Source organism: Schistosoma haematobium, chromosome 7 (assembly GCF_000699445.3).
Source record: "Schistosoma haematobium chromosome 7, whole genome shotgun sequence".
Classification (NCBI taxonomy): domain Eukaryota; kingdom Metazoa; phylum Platyhelminthes; class Trematoda; order Strigeidida; family Schistosomatidae; genus Schistosoma; species Schistosoma haematobium.
This window is the reverse complement of record NC_067202.1, coordinates 11,244,062-11,268,385: the sequence shown is the minus strand read 5'-3', so window position 1 is coordinate 11,268,385 and position 24,324 is coordinate 11,244,062. Positions and strand designations below refer to the sequence as shown.

Sequence of the window (24,324 nt, the reverse complement as noted above, 5' to 3'; positions counted from 1 at the left end):
ATGCTGTGCTGTATCGGAGAATCTTACTTTTCTCTTTGTGTATATTGGGACCTACTGCTGCTGCTACACTGGCCGTCTTCTCTTGCATTTGTTGCTGCGTGTGCGATAGAAGAGCCAGATCATCTGCGAAGTCTAGATCGTTCAACCGCATCCTAGATGTCCATTATATCTCGTGTTTCCCTCCACACGTTGACGTCTTCATGATCCAGTCGATCACCAGGAGAAAGAGAAAGGGTGAGAGTAAGCAACCCTGTCTAACACGGGTCTTTACTTCAAACGAGTCAATGAGCTGTCCTCCAAGCATGGCTTTGCAGTTTAATCCACCATAGGAATTCCGTATGATATTGACTACCTTTCTCAGGGACGCCGTAGTGTCGAAGAAGCTTCTATAGTGTTGTTCTGTCCATGCTATCAAATGCCTTCTCGTAGTCAATGGAGTTGATGTCGAGTGATGAATTCTATTCAGTTGATTGTTCCATAATGGTCCGTAGTGTTGCGATTTGGTCTGTACACGATCTATTCTCACGGAATCCTGCCTGTTGGTCTCGAAGTTGGGTGTCTACGGAGTCCTTCACTCTGTTTAACAACACACTGTTGGAGACTTTTCCTAGTATTGAGAGAAGATTGATGTTGTAAATCACCAACGTAGATGATCTATGTCGAAATGATTGGAGGCCGACTCGAGTTAGACGTGAATGGTGTGACGAACCAACTAACGTCGAAGTCACACCTCGTGGTCAACACCTTACGTGGACTACCCCCATTGACGTAACAAGGTACTATAGATGCTTTGAAGACTGTACAACACAAAGGACGTTATTACAGAAATATATTAGTTAAAGTAGATACAAGCGAAAGTAAGACCACTGCCGCATGGGCCAGTCCATGGCGTATGATTAACTAATGCGCGTTGCTTGTACATGACCTTGGCAGGGAGCGATGATCTGTTCGACATTCAGTGATCCAACTGCCGGATGATTTGGCTAGGGCTCAGTGACATTTCACTGGCCCTACAATACTCCCCCACCAGATTCAACGGCCGTTTGAATCTGTACCAAACATGTTGGGAGCAGTCGCGCGCCGGAGAGTGCCAGACGAATATTATAAATCCTCCAGGTATTGCTTATCTGTAAAAGAAATGGAAAGGAGGCGGCAGAAACTGGTCGCGAAACAGCGAGTCATAATATGTTATTAGGACGTTGGTTAAACGTAAAGCGATTAACCATAGAAATAATGAAAAGAACAAAACGTTTTATTGTTCTATCAAGTCGCGCTGAAATATATAGCCTTGACAAGTAATTCAGTTCCTCCGATGACAAACGTTAAGTCTGCCGCAAGAGTAATGATGCTATAGCGATAGTAGGATAAGTGTATTATCAATCGATATCCATATTTGTACTGTCATTAGTTTAAAGTTGTAAGTCGGACAGTGTCGTTGACAGCTATTAATTAGTGTCAAATTCTAGTTATATCTATATCTAACAGACTAACCGTAAGTACAGAAGTATAACAGTGAAGAGTGGTCGTGATTTCGTTGTGCGAAGCTATTGACCAACTTGTAGTCACAGTTTGAAAAGTCGATGACTGCTGTTACAGTCAGTAAGGGTTGAAGGCTACAAATCGACAGCAAAAGGTGGCACGATGAAGTCTCTAAAAGATGATAAACGGTGAATGCTGCGTGTTTGTTCGGTTAGTGAACAGAAAAATATCGAAAAGAACATAAGAAACCAAGAGTGTCACTCTGGACTCATGTCAATGATACCCGTGAAAAACGCTGTCAGTGTTGGGATAGAGGCGACAATATCGTTTTCAGTTTGCAGGAGATTCGCTCGACTGCATAAACTGATGATTCGCGCGAATGATGTTGTCGTCAGACCACCAATTGAACTGGACAGGTTGTAAATCGTCGAGTAGTTGAACAGCCGATTGATGTACCGGAATCATCTGTTAAACAACAGCCACGAGGAAACAATACTTCATAAAATGAAGTACGACATCGAAGTAGAACTACAATAGTTCAGATGTGTTACAATGTCAAGTCTAAATAACATCGTTCTTACGTATACTGACAGTTGCACTGAACGTTCGCTTAGGTATGATTAGCGTAACAGTTGGATGTGTGAATAAAAACATATACGAAAACTATGGTTGGGTTCGTGGAGAATTTTCGAGGACGTTTAGATATTTTCTAAACCCGTATCGCATGTAAATAAACCGAAAATAGAATTAAAATGACTGCTGTGTAATAAGGAAATCGAGCCATGATTTACCGTGTGAATTATTAGCAAATACAAGGGGTATAATAAACATTAATTAAAATGGTAACCACCAATGTAACTAAGGTTTAGAGGGTCCAGGTAACGTGGCCATTTCGTAAAAGGATGATACAAAGAGCTTATTACCTAGCATTAAGTGACATATTAAGTACGACAACATGTGTACTTGGGACATGGACTAAGCGTGCTCGTGTACATGCAATATGTTTTACCACAGTATGTCGACTAACGAGTCATAAATGTACATGATTTCGACTAAAACTTGACGGCAGTGACAGAATATATGACTAGTTTACGTGAAAGCAACTACGAAATGTTATCACGCATCATAAATATAGTACGAAATAATCTAATGAAATTATGAAACTCGCCTGGGTTACTCTTGCCTCTCAGTAATGAAGATATGAAGTAGGCAGTAGTTTGAATCTGGATTATGTACGAGGTACTGTTGATTAAATTTTTCGATTAACACAGCATTGTAGACTGACGAACAGTCTAAACGAGATCTAAGATCGCAGGAAATTTATAGTTCAAACTCACCGTAAATTTATAGCATTCGTATCCTCTGTTTGGCCATGGAACTCAGCAATTGGAAATTAGGCAGGCAGTGGTAAAAAAAAGCAGAACATTCTAGTGGATAGTGGTTAAGCAGAAAGATGAATTTATAGTCGATAGTTTATCTTGTCTTATTTATACCAGTGGATAAGGTACAAAGAGATATGCGTTCGTGTTGCCTTGTGGCTATACTCACGAGTGGTTGATATTTTAACAGACATATTACACAGGAGCATTTACATGCTGCTAATGCTTGTTAAAGAACCACGATAGCCGATTATAATCGTAGTTGATTGGTTAGTTCTGTCGATTGAACGAATTATCTAGGTTTAAATGCTAATCAACATTGACATGAAGCAACGAAAGTTCACAGTAACAGATTAACATAGGCGATGATAAAAATGAAGAAGAATAAGTATAGAATACAATAATAAAGATTATAGTGATAGGTTGCGTTATTCGAAGTCTTGCTCACCAGTGTAGATCACCAACGTAGATGATCTATGTCGAAATGATTGGAGGCCGACTCGAGTTAGACGTGAATGGTGTGACGAACCAACTAACGTCGAAGTCACACCTCGTGGTCAACACCTTACGTGGACTACCCCCATTGACGTAACAAGGTACTATAGATGCTTTGAAGACTGTACAACACAAAGGACGTTATTACAGAAATATATTAGTTAAAGTAGATACAAGCGAAAGTAAGACCACTGCCGCATGGGCCAGTCCATGGCGTATGATTAACTAATGCGCGTTGCTTGTACATGACCTTGGCAGGGAGCGATGATCTGTTCGACATTCAGTGATCCAACTGCCGGATGATTTGGCTAGGGCTCAGTGACATTTCACTGGCCCTACAATGTCTCTGTAGTACTCACACTTTCTGAGATCGCCTTTCTTTGATATATTGATCAGGTTTTCTTCTTTCCAGTCTGTTAGTACATGTTCCTCATCCCAAATATTATTGAAGAGTCCCTCCATGGGCTACTGCCGGTCTCAAGCCCGGATAAAGGAGGAGGGTTGGGCATGGGGTTAGCGACCCCTTCCCATAGAAAACTAACTTGCTGAAAAACACTAACCAGAAGAATTATTCAAACTAGTTCGATACAGCAGCATTTAATTAACTGTGGACACATCGCTCCAAAGGAATCTTCTCTTAAAGTAATCTACAGAGTTAAAGGAACTGGATCGAATCAATACTCTATGCATTGCTGAGGCATTGGCAATCCACGAACTAAAGCCTGAACCTTGCGTGCAGAAATGATTTGCCCAACCTTTCACCCTTCCTTGGCCCTAATTCCCTTAATGGATATGTTCCTGTTTTTTCTTCTGCACATTTATTTGATTATTATCGAATTTTTTAAATTACTGTTTTGCATTTTCAGTTATTGTTATTATGCAAGTTTCGTTGATTATTCAGTCTATTATTATGACCTTTGTGGTTGTCGCTTTTCTTCATATCTGTCAATCGGACTATTATCTGACCCATAAATTATTCCCATCCTTACCCCTTGATTATTACGCAACCTCATTTATTATTTATTCTCGAATCCGTTTTTGTGATGCAATCTTTTCTATCCTCCTATAGACATATATTTTCCATATAAGTATATATACGAATGTACAGCTTAAGTAAATGATTTCACCGACAAAATTTTCTTCGCTGAATTCTTTTTACTATTCAAATGACACTATGGGTTATTTTAATTATCTGAAAAGTTCAATACATTGAGATGGGGAGTACTTAACATTAATTAGTCAATAACTTGATGGATGGACACAATTTACAACATCTAGAAGTCAAGATACTACTTTTCACCGATGAATACAATTAAGTTATGGAGTTACATATTGACTCTTTCCTAAGGTTAACCGTCACTGATTATATATCATGAAGCTATTTTACTAACTGTTAGCGGGACATAGACTGGATTAAAGCATGCTCAATGCACAATTGCTTTGGTGCACTAGTCGATAGTTGGAGAATGCTCTAGAATCTTCTCATGTAAAAACTATAAATATACTAACGTTTTCTCTATTGTGCTTCTTACTTGCATCTAACCTTGTTATTTGAAATATATAATCTCTTTCCTGTTCAACCGTGTTCTGATTAGGGGACTTGTCGAGTGATTTGGTGTCCAAGAATATCAAGCAATAGGAATAGCTGGGCTATACCGTAAGAAAGAGATTATAACACTAACGATAATTATATTCCAATTAGAAGTGAGTTTGATACAGAGATAGAAAGGAAAAAACACATCCACAGCTTAATATAAAGGTACAAATATTAATTGGAAACTTGAAAAATGGTAGTAAAAAAACTTTTTAAAAGTAGAAAAACACATACCCAGCGTACATATCTTAAGAACAATTTTTTGGTAAGATATCACATAAGTGTATGTAAGAGGGGTTGAACACAATATCACAAAGTAAAAAAGAGAAGTCGACAATTACTATCTGATATCTGTGCACTTTTCGAAGTGGAAAGGGTGAAATGTCCTTTTTTCTCTCTTCCAACTGTAATACAATAAACCGAATACAGAGGAGGAAACAAAACACCGAATGTAATTTAATTGTTACTATTATTGTTTTTATTAATATAAGGATGTGAGCATAAGAAAAAATGGGACTACCAACGATTGATACCAAAAAAACGAACCCTATAAAACTGAGGCAACTTAGGAAGTACGGCTAGAACAATCATTGACGATGCGTTGATAAAACAATGAAGAGGGTCGTATTCTGTGTAGAAACTTGCAAGTAAGAATCTAAAAATAAGAATTGCAAAAAAAGCAAAGACTTGAAAGCAACTGAGAGGGTCACTTTAAAAAAATACGTTTATACATAAAACTGAGCTATGTGTTTGACCGATAAAATTCAGACACATTCTGATAGCGATTACCATTTAATGTGCGGTCCACATACAAGAATTAGTGTAGTTCAATTTTAAAGCACACTTTTCACGTGTGCACACATAAAGACTGTTAATAATATCTACCAGCTTGTTTCAATTTAAGTAGGCAGGTAGAGGGAGTCAGTCAGCTATAACGATTGACTGTCTGAGAGAGTTGGACGTGCAGGCAAATTGGTTGAAAGTTGAACTATTCGATCATAAGCATATAGTTTAGACAGGCGGCCAGCCAGGTTATATCTGTGAAATGAGTTATTTTTATGTTAAAAAAGAACCTTGCTGTTTTAGAATTTTCCATTGACGATGATGATTTATAGAACAAACAAATGTCATTTATTGGTCTTTATACGTTTTCTTTAAAAAAAAGATTTAATCTTCTATTAAAGCATAGTTTTAATGTGTTGTTCACCTCACAAAATAACATTGCCAAAATAGTGAGCAGTTTAACCTTTACAATATATAATAATGGTAATAATAACAGACAAATACAAAAAGTAGTCTGGATATACATTATAGTATTTTTACAAAAATGACCTCTTGAGAATAAAATGTGAGTGACTGAACACCACTACTGTCCTACTAGTTAGTAAGTATAGTAAATCAATGAATTAAGAGGGAGTATTGAAGGTGCTTAAGTTTAGTTGTTAGATAAATTTCATAACCAAATCACCCAGATAATTGTGTTAACACAGTCACCATTGACCTTATTTGATTGAAATTTGTTGTTTGCAATTTTTTTTATTGTATAGACTAGCAATCGATAAGATATTATCTATTTGTCTATCTTATATAAGTGTAACTGTGTCACTTGTATTTTATATTTTGTGTAATAACTGTTTGGTGTAGGCGTGAATGTTCTTTTCGAGATGACTTTGATAATTTTCGATTAATGTGCTATTCGCGTTAAAAACAGACAAACACTGGAAAAAACCCGAAGTTCTCATTTGTCTAAAATGTAGCTACTGGGTAGTCTGGATTGATAGCAATCTATAAGTAAAGCCCATATTCAGATAGTTGTACGTAAACCAAGTTCTAAACAGTTAAAAAAGTTGGTTTGAAAGACAATGCCTACTTTGAAATAGTTGATTTTTCACCTAACAAAAATGACATTGATCACCACCCAGTGATCAATCAGTTGTAAATCATCTCAGTCCTACAGGTCAGTCGCGGCCCAGATAACTCAGTGGTAACGTCTCTTCTCTGACTGTGAAGCTGGGTGACACGGGACCGAATCCACCAGGGAGCACCAGTTCCCTCAGGATTACAGGTACACCTTGCTGATGAGTGTCAAGTAGCATGAAACCCAGGTCCAGAGTTTCCTGTCGTTTACTCCCTACCACCATCATATGAAGGGAAAATGTTTAAGTGACTGAGAAAATGTAATTTATTAATTATTTGCATGAAGGCATTAAAACTTTACATACATATATAAACGGTTTACATAAAACATATTAAGAGTTGGATACTTAATGCAAACAAATTTTATCAGTAATGCATTTGTATGTACTTGTTAGAAAAAAGTTTGTTAAGAAGGTCAGTGTTTATTTTGCTTCTTGAAAATTACTTAAGTTGTTTTATACTCTCTCTCTCCCTCACTTGCTTCACTAAATAGAAGATATTCCAATAACCTGTATAGATTTTTCTCTTTTACGGACCTATATGCAGGTTAAACAGATCGTGTGAATTAATGGTAATCTTTATTTACGATTTTATTTTTAAATCTGTATTTACATAGGTGATAATGGAGCAAGTCCTATTCTCCTCTTTGCTGTTATCATGATTTTCTCTCCAGGCCCGAGATATTCTGTGACTCATTGTGCCCGGTGATCGTTGTCTCCGAAGGATTGCTAGTATCCATGGTATATTATGTCAGTAATACCCTGGTCCGCTATGTGTATTCAGATATGTTGACAATTTATTAGCGTCACTATCTTAAAAGACTGACTTCAATGACCTGATTATTGTTTACGAAGGTTATCCTAACAACAGTCGAAACATAACAGTTTCTAAGCAAATTTGTAGGCAAAACCTGTCGTACATTTCAGATTCGTTCACAATTACCGACTACTTAAGAGAAGGACGATCAACATTTCATGATAACTCCTACTGAACACACAAATGTTGAGAATTTATCCTCTTGATTTGTTTTCCTTAGATCGGGCTTGTATAACCGGCTGGTATCTTCAGAAGTTAAATTATGTCTAAGAATTTATGTAGCATAAATTTAACGTAGCTCAATATCCAGTTACACGTTCGTGTGTTTAGCATTGGGTTACACCATCTAGCAGTCCAGAGTGAAGTAGGCACATTAGTGCTTTGTTTGTTATGACGTTCCTGAACGTCGAGTGCTCCAAACAATAAGTCACATGCTTTACGCACAAGCTAAGTAAGACTTATGATATGATGCATGATTTCGAACAGGAGCACTGATTCCCATTTTTTAAAACAAACTTTTTGAAAAAATTTTAAAACTAAATATTGAGCTGCAATAATATCTAATGACAGAAACAACCAGTGAAATTAACTTTCTTACGTTACTCTGTAACGTAACTCCGTCTGGAGCCCTTCTTGGGCTACTGCCGGTACCAAGCCCGGATAAAGGAGGAGGGTTGGGCATGGGGTGAGCGACCCCACCCCGTAAAAAACTAACTCGATAAAAAAACGCTAACCAGAAAAATAATTCAAACCATTTAAACTCTGTCCTGGGAGTTAGAAGGTCTTCATTTAGAAGAGTTATGACGCCTCATAGTGAAAGCCGAGTTCCCTCGGAAGTCACGGGGCTGAAGCCCCTTCTGACAACCAGAGCGACCATTTATTTAGGTACATGGAATGCTCGTACAATGTGGGAAACCGGAAGAGCCTTCCAAATTGCTGCAGAGATGAGAAGATAAAACCTAGAGGTGCTTGGAATCAGTGAAACATATTGGGCGCAAGTTGGACTACAACGACTAGCTTCACGGGAACTTCTATTTTTCTCCGGCTATCAAGAAGAAAATGTCCCACATACACGAGGAGTTGCATTGATGTTATCCAAACAAGCACAACATGCACTTATAGTATGGGAATCTCATGGACCAAGGATCATCAAAGCCTCCTTCAAAACAAAGAGGGCATTTCAATGAACATCATCCAATGCTATACGCCTACCAACGACTACAATGAAGACGCTAAAGATCAATTCTACAATAGGCTGCAGTCAATCGTCGAGAAGTGCCCAACAAAGGACTTGATCATTCTGATGAGACCTAAATGCCAAGGCTGGAATGGACAACACCGGATATGAAGACGTCATGGGACGACGCGGACTGGGAGAAAGGAACAGAAATGGTGAGAGATTTGCAAACCTATATGCCTTCATTAAATTGGTCATAGACGACACGATATTCCCACACAAACGTATACACAAAACCACATGGACTTCACCGGATCACACTACACAGAACGAAGTCGACAAAAAGTTCAGGAGGGCGATGGAGGATGTGAGAACCAAGAGAGGAACTGATATAGCATCAGATCATCACTTGCTGGTCGCCAAGATGAAATTGAAACTTAAGAATTACTGGACAATGGGGCGGACAACATCACAAAAGCTTAATACGGCTTTTCTTCGGGATACTGACAAACTCAACAAATTCAAGATAGCCCTCAGCAATAGGTTCCAGGCCTTTCATGATCTACTCAATGGAGAAGGAACTACTATGGAGAGCAACTGGAAAGAGATAAAGGAGGTAATTACTTCAATATGTCATGAGGTTCTGGGCCACAAGAAGCACCGTCACAAGGAATGGATCACTGTTGATACACTGGATATGATTTAAGAAAGGAGGAACACGAAAGCAGCAATCAATACCAGCCGACCAAGAGCAGAAGAAGCCAAGGCACACGCTAAATACACGGAAGTAAACAGGCAAGTGAAGAGGAGCACCAGAACCGATAAACATAAAAATGTGGAAGATCTAGCAATGACGGCGGAAAAGGCTGCAAGAGAAGGAAACATGAGGCCATTGCATGATACAACAAAGAAGCTCACTGGAAATTATCGTAGACCAGAACGACCAATGAAGAGCAAGGAAGGCGAAGTAATCACCAACATTTAAGAACAGCGAATCAGGTGGATAGAACACTTCAAAGAACTCTTCAATCTATCAGCATCACTGAACCCACCCAACATTGAAGCAGCACCTACGGACCTACCAATCGACGTTGGCCCACCAACAACTGACGAGATCAGCATGATCATCAGACAAATCAAGAGCGGTGAAGCAGCAGGACCAGACAACATTCCAGAGGAAGCACTGGGAGCAGACATAGCAGTAACTGTGAAGATACTCCACATTCTCTTCAGTAAAATTTGGGATGAAGGACAAGTACCAACGGACTGGAAAGAAGGAAACCTGATCAAGATATCAAAGAAAGGCGATCTCAGAAAGTGTGAGTACTACAGAGACATCAATCTTCTCTTAATACTAGGAAAAGTCTCCAACAGTGTGTTGTTAAACAGAGTGAAGGACTCCGTAGACGCACAACTTCGAGACCAACAGGCAGGATTCCGTGAGAATAGATCGTGTACAGACCAAATCGCAACACTACGGACCATTATGGAACAATCAATTGAATAGAATTCATCACTCGACATCAACTTCATTGACTACGAGAAGGCATTTGATAGTATGGATATATTTATATAACAAGGTTAATACTTTGAAAGGTAATGATTAAATAAAACACTAGTTCTCGAGTTCACAGAACGATTAGAACGCTAAAACTTCTATTTAATTTTAACACTAGCCATAGCTCGACACATTATTGTTAGATCAAACTTATTCAGCAAACACAGGTCTATGTATCTGGCTTTGTAACATACTGCGAATGTGAGTTGTATTATTCAATTAGCAGAAGTGAGATGGATGATGAAACGGGGTTCGAATATGTGACCTGCTTAATGGTTGAAAGAAACTCTTGAATAGGCCAACTCCATTAAATCCACCGGAAATCGAAGCAGCACCTACAAACTTTCCTATAGATGTCACTCCACCAACGACCGAAGAAAACAGGATGGCCATCAGAAAAATCAACAGTGGAAAAGCAGCGGGACCTAACAATATACTGTCTGAAGCACTGAAGTCAGAAATACAAGCAACTGCAAACATGCTCCACGTTCTATTCAGTAAGGATTTGGGAAGAGGAACAAGTGCCACAGACAGGCTGAAAAGAAGCATATCTCATCAAAATTCCAAAAAAAAAATAGACCTGAGCAAATGTGAGAACTACAGAAGTGTCACATGATTATCGATGCCATGAAAAGTTTTCAATAGTGTTGTTGAACCGGATGAAAGATTCAGTGGACGTCCGGTTTCGATATCAATAGGCTGGATTTCGTAAGGATCGGTCGTACACAGACCGATTCGTGACACCACGAATTACTGTTGAGCAATCAATTGAATGGAATTCGTCATTATACATCAACTTCATTGACTATGAGGTGTTTGACAGTGTGGATATAAGGACCTTATAGAGCCTTCTTCGACACTGTGAGGTTACTGAGAAGATCGTCAACATCATCTGTAATTCATACGACGGACTACACTGCAAATTGGTGCACGGAGGACAGCTGACAGATACATCCCAAGTGAGGAGCGGAGTCAGACAAGGCTGCATACTCTCCTCCTTCTTCTTTCTTCTGACGGTCAACTGGATTATGAAGACCTCGATATCTGAGGGAGAGCACCGAATACAATGGATGGCTTGGATGCAACTAGACGATTTGGACTTCCCAGATGGCCTGGCCTTTCTATCCCATACACATCAACGAATGCAGGTCAAGACAACCAGTGTAGCAGAAACCTCTACCTCTTCAGCAGTAGGCCTCAACATACACAAAGGAGAAAGCAGAATCCTTAAATACAACACGGAGAACACCAACCCAATCACACTTGGTGGAACTTTCACATACCTGGTTAGCATCATCTATGCAGACCCAAACGTAAGGGTTGGCAAAGTTAGGGCAGCATTTCTACAGTTGAAGAACATATGGAACTCGAAACAACTGTTTGTCAACCAATATCAAAATCAGAATCTTTAATATGAACGTGAAGACAGTTCTACTGTATGGAGCTGAAACTTGGAGAACTATCACAACCATCATCGAAAATGTACAAGTATTTAAAAACAATTGTCTACACAAGATATTTAGTATCCGTTGGCCGGATACCATCAGTAACAGCCTACTGTGAGAGAGAACAAACCAACTTCCAGTTGAAGAGGGAATTAGGAGAAGACGTTGGAAGTGGATAGGACATACATCGAGGAAATCATGAAACTGAATCACAAGGCAAGAGCTAATTTGGAATCCTGAAGGGAAACGGAAAAAAGGAAGACCACGGAACAGACTGTATCGAGAATCGGAAGCAAGCATGAAAAGGATGAAGAGCAACTGTAAAGGATTGCCTAGGAATGAATTCGATGGAGAATGCTGGTGAGCGGCTTATGTTCCTCTACAAGAAGTAATAGGCGTAATTTAGTGGTTAAGATTAAGTGCTTTAAATACAAAGTCAGAGTAACAGAAATTAACATCCAAGATAAAAATAAGTGACCACAAATAAATTTTGTCGTCTAAATTTACAAATGAACCTTGATAACACATATGACAAGGAATAAAAGAACTGGGTAATGACTATGCATAAGTCGTGAATATCACGATGGCCTATAATTTTACGACTGGTAGAAGTCAGTTTGCGGGGATCTGAGTGATATCATGTTGCGTCTATTCACTCCATCTATATGTAACAATCCAATAGCATAGTATTGTTCTCACCACTGTTTCTCATTTTATCAATTTCTACGCGTGATGTGTTAAATTGAACCAATACAAATCCGTGTCAGCTGCTATGTTGTGTGTAATAAACTAATATTTTGTAGCCTCTGCTTTAACAAAATTTAAAATGAAATTTATCAACAACAAAAATGGTCTCAACTACTATTGGTATGGAGAAATAAGCAGAATTACATGAGGACGTAACTGGGACTTACAAAACAATCGGGACAACTAAGAGGAATTTCTTCGTCGGTGAAAATTGCTCACCATCGTCAAACTGCTCCCACTGAGTGAGAACACGAGATTCTCCCTGATCTAATGTTTCATACGGGCTTCCTTTCTCCCAGTGTAACAAGCGATACATAACCTGAGAATAAAGTGATATGAAGTAAATATATTTATAGGATACGACGAGATTGGAATAACATTGACTCAGATATAATTTGAAAATATTCTAGCAGATATCACGATTGGCGTCGAAGCAAAACTTGAAGAGTCAGTCAGTCAGGAACAACGTAGAACTTCGTACGTACGTACATCAGTTCGAGTTGAAGAAGATTAAGATTACACATTTTCAGGCAACAAAACAAATGTTCTACTGAGTAAACTACGGAAAAGGACCTCTGAAACATATGAATAATCCCACATTTATCATTGACATGAAAGCTATCACTTTATTTATTTGAACACATAAATATTGGGATAAAGGGGCACCAAATACATATGTCCCACACAAGTCACTTGATTTATGAGTGGGTTGTGATACTGCCCGGGTGCCCAGACCGAAGCAAGTGATTTTCTTAGGAGGGCACACTCGGAGCTTTTGACCTAAAGGTTTGGTTCACAAGACAGTCGAGCAACGTAAGGAGATGCAGTCCCATGATATCCGGTGACCAATAATTGGTTTGTATGTCATTTGTTCCTTCAGGATCCTGGAGCCCATGTGCACCATTGGTTTGGAATCAGGGTTTTCCAACTCCCCTAGGCGGACCCTCCGTGTCTACTACTTGGTGATTAAGTATTCATGTCTGAATAATAGGTCCCAAATGTTTATTGGTGACCTAGACGGATATTTCTGTGTTAAGCTAATACTTCGCAACTCCAACTCTAATAGGGTGAACAAGACTACTGTTATCGTTTTCTTCACTACCATGTTAGCTACAGTGAGCATTCCAGTTGTTGTACAAAAAGTTTATTGATATGAACCTAGTAGAATTCAAAATATGTTTAAGATAATTGGTTATATACTGATTACAATGATCATAGCTTATGAACTGTGTAATTGTCAATGAACAAAAGTCATGAGGGAAAATGCACTGAGTACCCATAAGCACAATTCACGCTGAGAAAAATTAGTGTAACAAAAGTTAATCTTAAATCACTATTGATATTCTTCTTCCTAAGTTGTATGTAAGAATCCCACACAGCCCCACCCCCGAAAATGGATTTCTTTATTTAATGGGTAAGAGCTAGGTAAGATATGCAAAATATTGAGGGGAAATAACTACGTACAAAGCATAAAAGTTCTGTAGTCAGTGCCCATTTGAACATCTTGTGGTTTTTAACCAAAGGTTCTTAACTACTTCGGAGCATTTTGAAAGATTTCCATCACTGGTTATTAAGATACGTAGGTAGTGGGGAATCCATTACAAAATGCAGGTTTTTAGTGACTAAAGAGAGGTGACTATTTCTCAATGTAAAAGGGATTGAGAAACGGAAATTCTACCGACATATTTTGTCGTATATAAATCCCCCCACTGTTGGTAGGAGGAATATTGAGAAAGGAACTTCAGACAAACTGAAGTAGTTTAGGATTTGGTATTTAAGAGAATGTTATTTTGACTCCGTTTGTCTGTCGTTGTAAGTCACATCGAAAAAGTCAGTTGGAAAATGATAAGGTTATGAGCAGTTAAAGTATGTAAAGAATCAAAAGCTTTAGTTACCACAGCTGCACAGGAACTTGAGCAATAGTAAAGTGACGAAAACACTCAACAGTCTTGTCTTGTAACTGCTGAAATGGGGTATTTAGAAAGGTTTTAAAGAGGCACATCCTTACATAAAATTGGAGTTTACCGATGAAGTCGGGTTATAATAATCCAGATTCATCTGTTAAGCCACCGGATAGCATGGATTTTAAGATGGACTCAGTGAAATAAAACGGCCTTGAGGAACCATGGCTTGATCAAATCACTCAGATTCTAACGAATAAATCGTAATTTTGGGCTTTCCGTTCACTACTGCGTTTTGCGTAGCCCAGAAGTATCGCTAGCTAAAACGTATATGAGGCTTGAAGCACATTATGTAAATCGGAACCGTGTGATGAAGTACATTATCATCTTTAGGTACAAAAATTGTACTCACAAGATAGTAACGTAGAGATACACACTCGGTAGTTGTAGTGATTACTTTGGTACCAATAGTAAGCGATAACTAAGAGATTTTAAGGGTATTGTGAGGATGTGTAAACGAAACAATACTTCAGTGGATTTCGAAAAAAAAGTGATAGACGTAATTTTATCACAGTATCAGAAATACTAGTGCTTGGGTTTCACACTAAGCAACTAGGGCTGTAAAATACTAGTGTGATATGTATTTCAACCAGAAGTATAGTCAGTCATTTCAAATGAACTATAAAGAATCTACAAGTTAAAGGGTTCGATAAATACAATTAGTGTCCATGAATGAAGTAAAAATGAGTGTGCAATTATATACGACGCACGGCGAAGTACCATGAAAGCTTTCATGATTTAAGACTAATACTGAATAATAACACATTAAAAATAGTTAGTGGTTTTAATATTAATATTCCACCAATTACGCCTTAAATTGTTTTGTGATAATGATAAAGAACTCTTAGTGGTGCATGGGACCATAAATAAAAGTCATAGCGCATAAACTAACTCTAGACAGTAGGTAATTACAAATGATAAGAACATACAACATTGTGAAAAGTACAAGTCAACGTCCAAACAACGGCGGTAGTGAAGAGTGGGACGCATAGTAAGATGAAGTGCACTACCAGAATCACCAAAATATACGTGACCCATGTCCCTTGACTATTCAAATATTCCGAAGTAGGATTTAGAACCGACGTTGCAGTCCCAACTTGCATCTCATAAAGTTGAACTTTGCGGGAGACTTGGAAGGACACATGAACCGCTTTCTTTTAAGCCAATATGCAATATCTTAGTAACGAGCTAGTGCAAAGCAGTTAGTTTCGTAGAGTTCACTTATTAATGCAAGGAAGTGTTTCTAAATTCTTTGGTTACTACCAGTCATATTTTCACGTCACTTGGCCACATTAATTCATCAAGCCAATACTAGAGTTTCCCAACTGCTAAGTCTTAACGGCCCGACCAACAACGACGGTGACGCCGCTAACCTTTCGGGTGAACAATACTCTCGGACATTTCAACCGACCTACATCAACTATACTGATGACAGCTTCATTTGCAACTCCAAAGGTCTTTCCGAAGTGAACCTGAGCGCTGACTTGGTGTTCCGGAATATGCAGCACTTAAGAATAGACACTTCTCCTGGCCCGAATATGGTTCATTCTGCCACACTGATGGAAGCAACGCCGCTTAGCGTGATGTTCTCACACTCGCTAAGCCGAGGAAAACTACCGGAAAATTGGAAGCTGGCTCACATCACACCAATTTTCAAGGGAGGTCGACGCAGCGAACCTTCAAGTTACCGACCGGTGGCTCTTCTCTCAGTACCTTCAAAAATCATGAAGTCCCTGATATGCGATGGTATAAATGACTGTTTACTGTTCTTAAGATTCTTCTCAACCCAACAGAATGGTTTCAGGAAGGGTTACTCTTGTATAACCAACCTGCTGACTGCGGTGGACAGATGGACAAGCATCCTCGATCGCAAGGGGAAGGTTGATATCACTTACCCAGATTTCTCAAGAGCTTTTGATAAAGTTATCCATATATATCTTATCAATCGGCTCAAGCGATTGGATATCAGACCACCTCTAATCGATTGGCTCACTTCATACCTGAAAAATCGACATTTTATGGTTAGGGTTAATTTCACTTCATCTTAGGCTATGGAATGTTCTAGTGGGGTCCCTCAGGGCTCAGTACTAGGACCTCTTCTCTTCTTGATCCACATAAATGATCTTCCTCAACAGGTAACGTCAGACTTATTACTTTTTGCCGACGACGTGAAACTTTGGAGAGAGATATCCAACCAAGACGATATACAGGCACTTCAGGAGGATCTGACTCGACTTCAGAGTTGGGCAGACGACTTACCTTTAACACTTCAAAGTGTAAAGTAGTCCATCTGTGACATGTCGCAGACTACAGTTACAACTTAGAAAACAACTCTCTAGTAGTATCCCAAGTCGAAAAAGATTTAGGAGTCCTGGTGCCCTACGATTTAAAATCTTACGGTAACTGTGACAAAAATGCCTTCCGAGCAAACCTTGCACTGGTAACATTGAAGCGCATTTTTGGCCAGTTTGACGGAAGAACTTTCCACATAATCTTCTACAGTTTTATCCGTCCCCATTTAGAGTAACATAGTATTTCCTCCCTCACTCCAAAAGGATAAGGACACTCTGGAGCATATCCGACGGCGAGCCACGAAATCAGTTCGGGGACTCAAATTCAAACCTTATGAAGAGCACCTCAAATCACTTAACCTTTACCCATTAGAGTATAGGCGTCTTAGAGGTGACTTTCTAATGGCTCACAGTATCCTTGACACTTCTGGACGTCTCCTTAAACACCTACTCAAGTTTAGCTCCAACACAAACCTAAGGGGTAACACCCGGAATTTGGAGATACAACATAGCAGAACGGACTGTAGACACAACTTTTACTCCTTAAGAGTTGTCAAATGCTGGAATTCGCTGCCGGCCGAGCTAGTCCAAGCGACTTCCCAGGAGTCCTTTAAGAGACAACTTGATCTATTCTTAAGGATCAAGGATAGAATCACACTATAATTTACGAATTTCTTTTTCCTCTTTTATTGTTAACATACCTAGGTTCCTGCATGTAGGTTTTGGCGATCCCCTGCTACTAGACACGGAAGCCTGTTAAGCGAAAGCTTCTGTTCCGTCCACAACCATTTGAACCATTTAAGTGGTTCAAATCCAGTATCTTTGTCGCGAGTTTGTATAAACGGATTCGTTTTTTGCATTCGCTTCTCGTTGTTTCTGTAAGGTTTGGGATATTTGGCAATAGGTTGAGGTAGGATAGGAAACCTTCTGTCTGACGAGCTCCTGTATTTAGTATCAATAAGTAGTTGACAACTCCGGTTAGTTGTCCAGGTGTGTTAAATAGGTTGAACTAAAATGAGTGTTGGACCAGTGAAGTTGTAGAACTATGGTCTACTATGATATTACTGCTGCTCTAATAATAGACCTAATCCTAAATTTTTAGATTTGTCATGATATAGCTGCCTAATCTATAAGATCTTACGTGGAAGTCACACCATCGACTACACCAACTCACTGTATCGTACCAATTACCAATACATGATGTAGAACAAGGTTAGGCTAGAGAAAGAACAATATATTTAATATGAATAGAAGATATAAGGTAACATTCAGCAAAGACCACGCCTGCATGGCCGATCCATGCCACTCGATCAACTCCAGTCCATTCAATTCATTCTTCGCGCCTTCTCCATCGTTAGGCATTTCTCCGCGTTAAATAGTGAATATCTATTTTCCGAGCAATCTCGTATCCAGCTTTGAAGATTGTGTGGTTATTGTCCAATGCCACTACACTACTCTCCCACCAGAATCAACGTGGTGTTGGTTCGATACCAAGTTAGATGGGATTGTCGGGCGCCGGAGGTTACCAAGAATAGGTAGAATCCTCCGGGTATTGATAAGCTGAATGATAAATCAAAAAGAAGGCGGCAGCATCTGGTGTCACTTGACCCTTGCAAAATCATTCTGCAGTTGGATCATTCAATATCAAACAGTTTGCTGACTCGCGACTAGGTTATGTACAACTAACCCACATCAATCATTTTCACTCCACGGACTGATTATTGTTGCGGTGGTCGCACCCTGATCCTTGTGCCTAATCTTGATAAGATATTTATGTAATTATGGTTTGTGTGCTTTATGTTTATCGAGGTAGCCAAAGAATCTGGATGTGATGTAAGGGTAATCCACGTCATATATTGAACGTGAGGTGTGTCTTGGACATGGGTCAGAAGGTCACACCATTCCCGTCCAAACCAAGTAGTCACTCAATCTTCGGCACTGATCCCCCATGTTGATGATCTACAGAGGTACAAAAGGACTAACGCAACTATCTGCTATGAGTCTATAGGGATATGTCAACTTCTGAAGATTTCAAGAAATTTGTTTTGGTATGGTATTTGATGCAGATATTAAATGAAAGTAATTGCACATTCTTTTAAGAACACGATTCACTGAGGCAGTTTGGGGTATTACGAAGACAAGGATTACCAACAAAAATGGCAATAACTCAGGTTAGAACCTCTATGGATAGGGCACATTAAATCAAACCTTATCTTTATCTGCGGGCCTTTATGTTGTATTTCTCACCCTTCGGCATCCATCCCCCCATACTCTGTCGTACCATCCCATAACCTACTCATTAAATAAATGCCGTGCCGATTCCGAGAACCTACACGAACTTACACCAGAAATTCTCAATTATTCACTATTCAACCATTGGGAAAAGACTCCCAGCAAACCTCCGTTGCGGTCAGATTATCCCTGTTCAGATGTCTCTTTGATGACTTTTTTCCGACAGTGGTGTCATCTAGTAAATACTGGTGTGACTACTAATGATTTATGCAAACAAGGTCCAATATCTATCTAATTAACCACAAAGCAAAGTGGACTCTTCGAAAATCTGATCGTTTACTCCATTGTATTCTTTCTTTTCATCTAAATATCCAAAGTCTGCTAATGTTCATATTTACGATTGTTGTTGTTACTATTATCATGATTGATCCTCTAACACAATAAATATTATTTTCTTCTCTTCTTTTTCTTACCATTCCCCCTTGTCTTCCTAGACAAATTTAGTTCATAAACATCCAAAGTTTATGACTAAAAAATATTATCTTGTGTTACATCTAAATAAATTAGCTTTCCAGATTCATTTTATCTCCATCATGCATATATGATCCATACAAACCGAAATTTTTACTGCAGTAATGATTTGTTTTCCTATTTATTTATTCCTCTTTTTTTATTAATTTAGTAGTTCACACATCATTGTTTATTCTTATTCTATTTTTACAAACACTTATGAAGTTATATACATACTTCACGTTTCTTGCCTTCATTTATCTCTTATCTTTTCCTTTTCCTTCTTTAAAGTCAACTCAATATTCTTCTCAACTCCAGAGAACCTATAAATATATAATATATTTGCAATATCACAGCGCGTAGAAAAATTGACTTTTCTAATGTTTCGTGACTTAGTGTAAGCCACTTCCTCAGAGAATAAATAACCAAGTTTTAATTTATTTATCACAATCTACCTAATGCTCAATTTATCCGAAATTATCAGATTAAACCTTGCTAATGACACCTACTCCACAGAACCTGTTTAAATATGGTAAATATTATGTTCATTTTATTGAAACATGTGTACTACTGCAATTCTGAAGAAACTCGATATGGTTTCTTCACAACACTTATGCACCAATAAGGTGTTCGTGAATAATAATAATAGTAATAGAGTTGCTAAACACACCTCCAGCTGAATGCACCAGATCACGATCTTATGCGCACACAGTGAATTGTTCACAACAACTGGTCAGTTTGGATTACATGCACATAAACAATTTGATCACTTTTTAAATACATCTTCGATACACTTCACTTATGAATTCTGGTTTAGTTGGTTTTGGAGACTCTTCACACAACAAAGTTATCGAGCACAGTGTATACGTGACATCCTTAGACACTTCTAATGAGGAACTATTTTGACTGTATGGATAGTCTATAACAAGTTGTAAATGAGCCTTAATGCACTTTGTTGACTGAAGGATATGGGCGCTGGTGAAATGTGTATTTTGTCTCCTTTTCACACAGAACATCATCAAACTACGTTACCGCGATGAAGCAAACAAAAGTTCGGTACGAACTGCATTTAGGATATGTATATTGCAAATGAGTTAGTGTTGGATGATGGATAAGTAGTAAAAGCATGAAGCATTTGGTAATACACCTACTAGATGAATAGTAAGGTGACTCAGTAAAGTGTTTGCTCCAGTCGTTGATCCCTTTTCACATTGTTTTGAGCTTGATTTTGATTCAAGATGCGACACCTTCGAGTGTGCTCTTGAACTCAAATACTTGTGGCTAGTAGAGTATGTATCGAATAATCCTGATAAATACCGTGACATGCTGTAGTTACCATGAAACAAGTCGTGAAACAATTAGACATTAATTCTCTGAAGGCTACTTCGAACGAGAAAAACATGAGGAGAATTCAGCAAAGATTCCCTTTTCGTGGTGCATAGACTAAGCGACTCACATATCCACTTATATGAAAACGGTCATGGTTAACAACAAATAATTAGTAAGATCAAAATACGAATAAAAAAGAATAAGTGAATTGGTCTTTTCGGGCGCTTGACGCTGTGTCATATACCAAAATTTAAAAGATATGAAGAGATGAAAAATGTGAACATCATAACAATAATTGAGCAATAATCATGAAACATTGATGAAGGACAATGATTTGTGATCTGATCCATGTCCAGAGAATGTAGTAAGAACGATGAAATTTCGCCTTATTTTCTTACGCTCAAAGATGCGTATGACCTGCCCTCTTGTTGTACTGCCTATTTTAAATTTTGACCTACAACTTACTTTAAAGGGGGCAATAGTCTGACTTACAAAGTCCACCAGTGTTTCTTCAAGGTGATGCAGTTGTTCGAATTCATTAATTCATTGTAGTAGACATTCTATAATTGTTATTTGGAAATTAGTCGGGGGTATTGGTGCAGTTTTATAGAAGGGGGTGTGACAAGTTATCTAGGCCACATGCATGCAAACCGTTACTGAGTTAGGTTATTCAGAGACTCAGAGCGAAGCGTTAGTCGTATGTTGAGCTGTTAAATAACTCAATAAATATTTGTATGGAAAGAAATCAGTCGTTTTTACATACCATAAAAAATTAAAGCTTATTTACGATCCTTGGAAATCCTGAACACGTTCTTTCTCTGCTGTGGTTTAACGATAGAGAACTACGCTATGTTCTTATAATTTTATAGTCCAACACAGAAGAGTCAAACGAATTCAAAATGCGAACCACATATTTCGATAGTTATGCAAAGATAAACCTGTCGATACTTAAAACTGTTTGTTGGTTCAACCTTTGCTGATATGCCGTCTAGATGTTGTTGGAGAAACACTTCAAAACTTTGGGTGTATACCGAGCGCTATGTGTGAAGGTTTTAATGGTAATCTGTAACGCAGATTTCTCATATATTTTGTCAGGCGGTGTGAATTATCCACTACTCATTATATTGTTTTCCATTTAAATGTTCTTGTTGTTACCCCCAGCTTCGTTACCTAAGTTTGTGCTCGACTATCTCTACAACAGAAACTTAAATGTTAAAAAACATAAAATTTTAGACAAGAGTCATATGTTAGTGACCAGAGACATGTCGCACAGGAAGCAATTATGAAAAATATGATCTTTCTATATGGACTGAATGATAAGGAAATCATACACCTTATTTTGGTTCATATACTGACCAACGCTATGTACTTTTTTCGAATTATTCCCTTTTGAGTCGTTGTAAGTACGTATTACATTCACTTTAAAGCGTTTAAACTTAACAATTATTTGAACCGCCTTTAACATTTTCCACAAAACTCATCATAGTTGTTACTGCTATGAGTATTTGGGTTTATAAATTGAGCTAGCGTATTAGTTTTCTAAAATGACGTTTAACATAGTTAAGTTAATAAAGTCACCGCATTAAGATAGCATCGTAATATGAATGGTAAAACTGACGAAACTATTAACAAAAACGGTCAAAAAATTGACTTTTACTTATCATCAAATAGTGTTGTTTTCTCGTGGCCATCTTTACTTATTACTCATGGTTTCAGTATGCTTCTCTGTTAGTTACTCATTCAGTAAATATCTTAAAAACTTGTCAGTCTAATTGGAAGTGTAGCGACACAACTGTGAATGCAAATTATCAGTTTAAGCAGTCAGGGAAGTCTCCTGCGAACTGGAAACACAGTTGGATTTACCCCAAACACTGACTAAGGTTCAAGCCATTATCATAGACATGAGTTGGGCGTTGCACTCCACTTGGTTACGACTTGTGCTCTCCTTGATAATCATGTGAGTATCACTCACTGTTTATCGTTTTGTGAAGATTTATTTAACCGAAAGCATCTTACAACACCACATCACGTATATTTGTGGCACACAAGCTTAGTTGATTTCAAAACCTTACAACCACTCAAGGCCATGCAAATAGATCTATATATTATCTCGAACTTGATACTTGCTACTGACATGTATACACTACCAACCAGTATGTATGAATATAAATAATTGGTCTATTGCTAACCAAAGTATTGAGTCTAGTACATGGCTCTCGCAGATCCACACATGGCTAACGAATTACCGTTGGCCATCTGTCTGAAATTCACATAGTTATCAATATGTTCACGTATTAGAATGACTTTTGATAACAATTCATATGTATTAGTGGTACTCATAAACCCTATCACGGTTAAGCAATAATAAGGTCAAGGAAATCTCCCCACAGAGAGAAATCAACGCATACGGGCAGCATTGTAGCATAAACATCAACTGACTTTCTAATACAAACCAAGGATAATAATATTGACACCATTTGCACAATATTGATTGTTTTTCTTATTTATGCACACCAGATACTTGAAGTATCTATATGTTAAGCTCTTAATCAACTGTGATTGCTATACATCGAAACGTGACTTGTTAAAATATCTCTGTACTAAGCCATTCCCTGTTATGACAATCCCACTTTGTTCGGCGCTCAAATAATCTTCACGAAGATTTTTATCTTGCGCGCATTAATAATTAAATCGAACATTTTTGAAAATACTGCGTGTATTTACCGATCAGTTAATGATGCCTTTATTTTTCACTTTATCTGAGGTATTTCAATTATTCGTTTGCTAATCTCCGATGTGCGACAACCCCACTTGATCTGATATTGAACCAATGTCAGGTTGATTCTGGTGAGAGAGTAGTGTAATGGTATTGGTTTCCAACCACACGATCTTCAAAGCTGAGCGTATAATTACTAAGGAGATTTACACCTAACATGTAACACTTAGGGGAGGTCGGTAATTGTGAAGGTGAGAACAATTAATCAGCATGGTATAGCTCAGCTTTGCAGGCGTAGTCATTTTGTGTATACCACGCCTTTCTGCATTAAATTTATCGTTCTATCTTCAGCTTAAGTGTCCTTCCTATGTACATCATATTGCTGATTGTCATGATACGACAAGTTGGTGTAGATAATAATGTGAATTCCACGTAAAATCTTATAGATTAGGTAATCACATCATTACAAATCTGAAATGTTGGGATAAGGTCTGTTATTGGAGTGGCACTAAAACCGAACTAGGCTGTAATTCTACAGTAACACTTAGTGACGCGCTGGCGAAAGGTAACCATTCTCTTCGTCTAGTATCCGTTTGAACCGATAAGGTTATAGTTAAATATGCCACAGATATTCAGGGTGGACGACGCCTTTGGCTGTGACACCTCTAAAGATACCAG

At 38.3% G+C, this 24,324-nt stretch overlaps 1 protein-coding gene across 2 annotated transcripts; it reads right to left on the bottom strand.

Annotated features, from left to right (window-relative positions):
- Positions 1-1,568: 1,568 nt before the first annotated feature.
- Positions 1,569-15,722, bottom strand: RPN2_1 (proteasome regulatory particle base subunit; the record flags this gene model as incomplete). 2 transcript variants are annotated; one of them, XM_035731293.2, is made up of 4 exons in its annotated part: positions 1,569-5,602; positions 9,936-10,139; positions 12,775-12,990; positions 15,481-15,671. In XM_035731293.2, the coding sequence occupies 4 exons, from the start codon at positions 15,669-15,671 to the stop codon at positions 5,464-5,466; spliced, it is 750 nt and encodes a 249-aa protein (XP_035588149.2). In that variant the 3' UTR covers positions 1,569-5,463. The 2 variants fall into 2 exon arrangements, with proteins under 2 accessions (XP_035588149.2, XP_051064425.1); XM_051217992.1 differs by having other exon boundaries at positions 1,569-12,926; positions 15,498-15,722.
- Between the last annotated feature and the right edge of the window lie 8,602 nt (positions 15,723-24,324).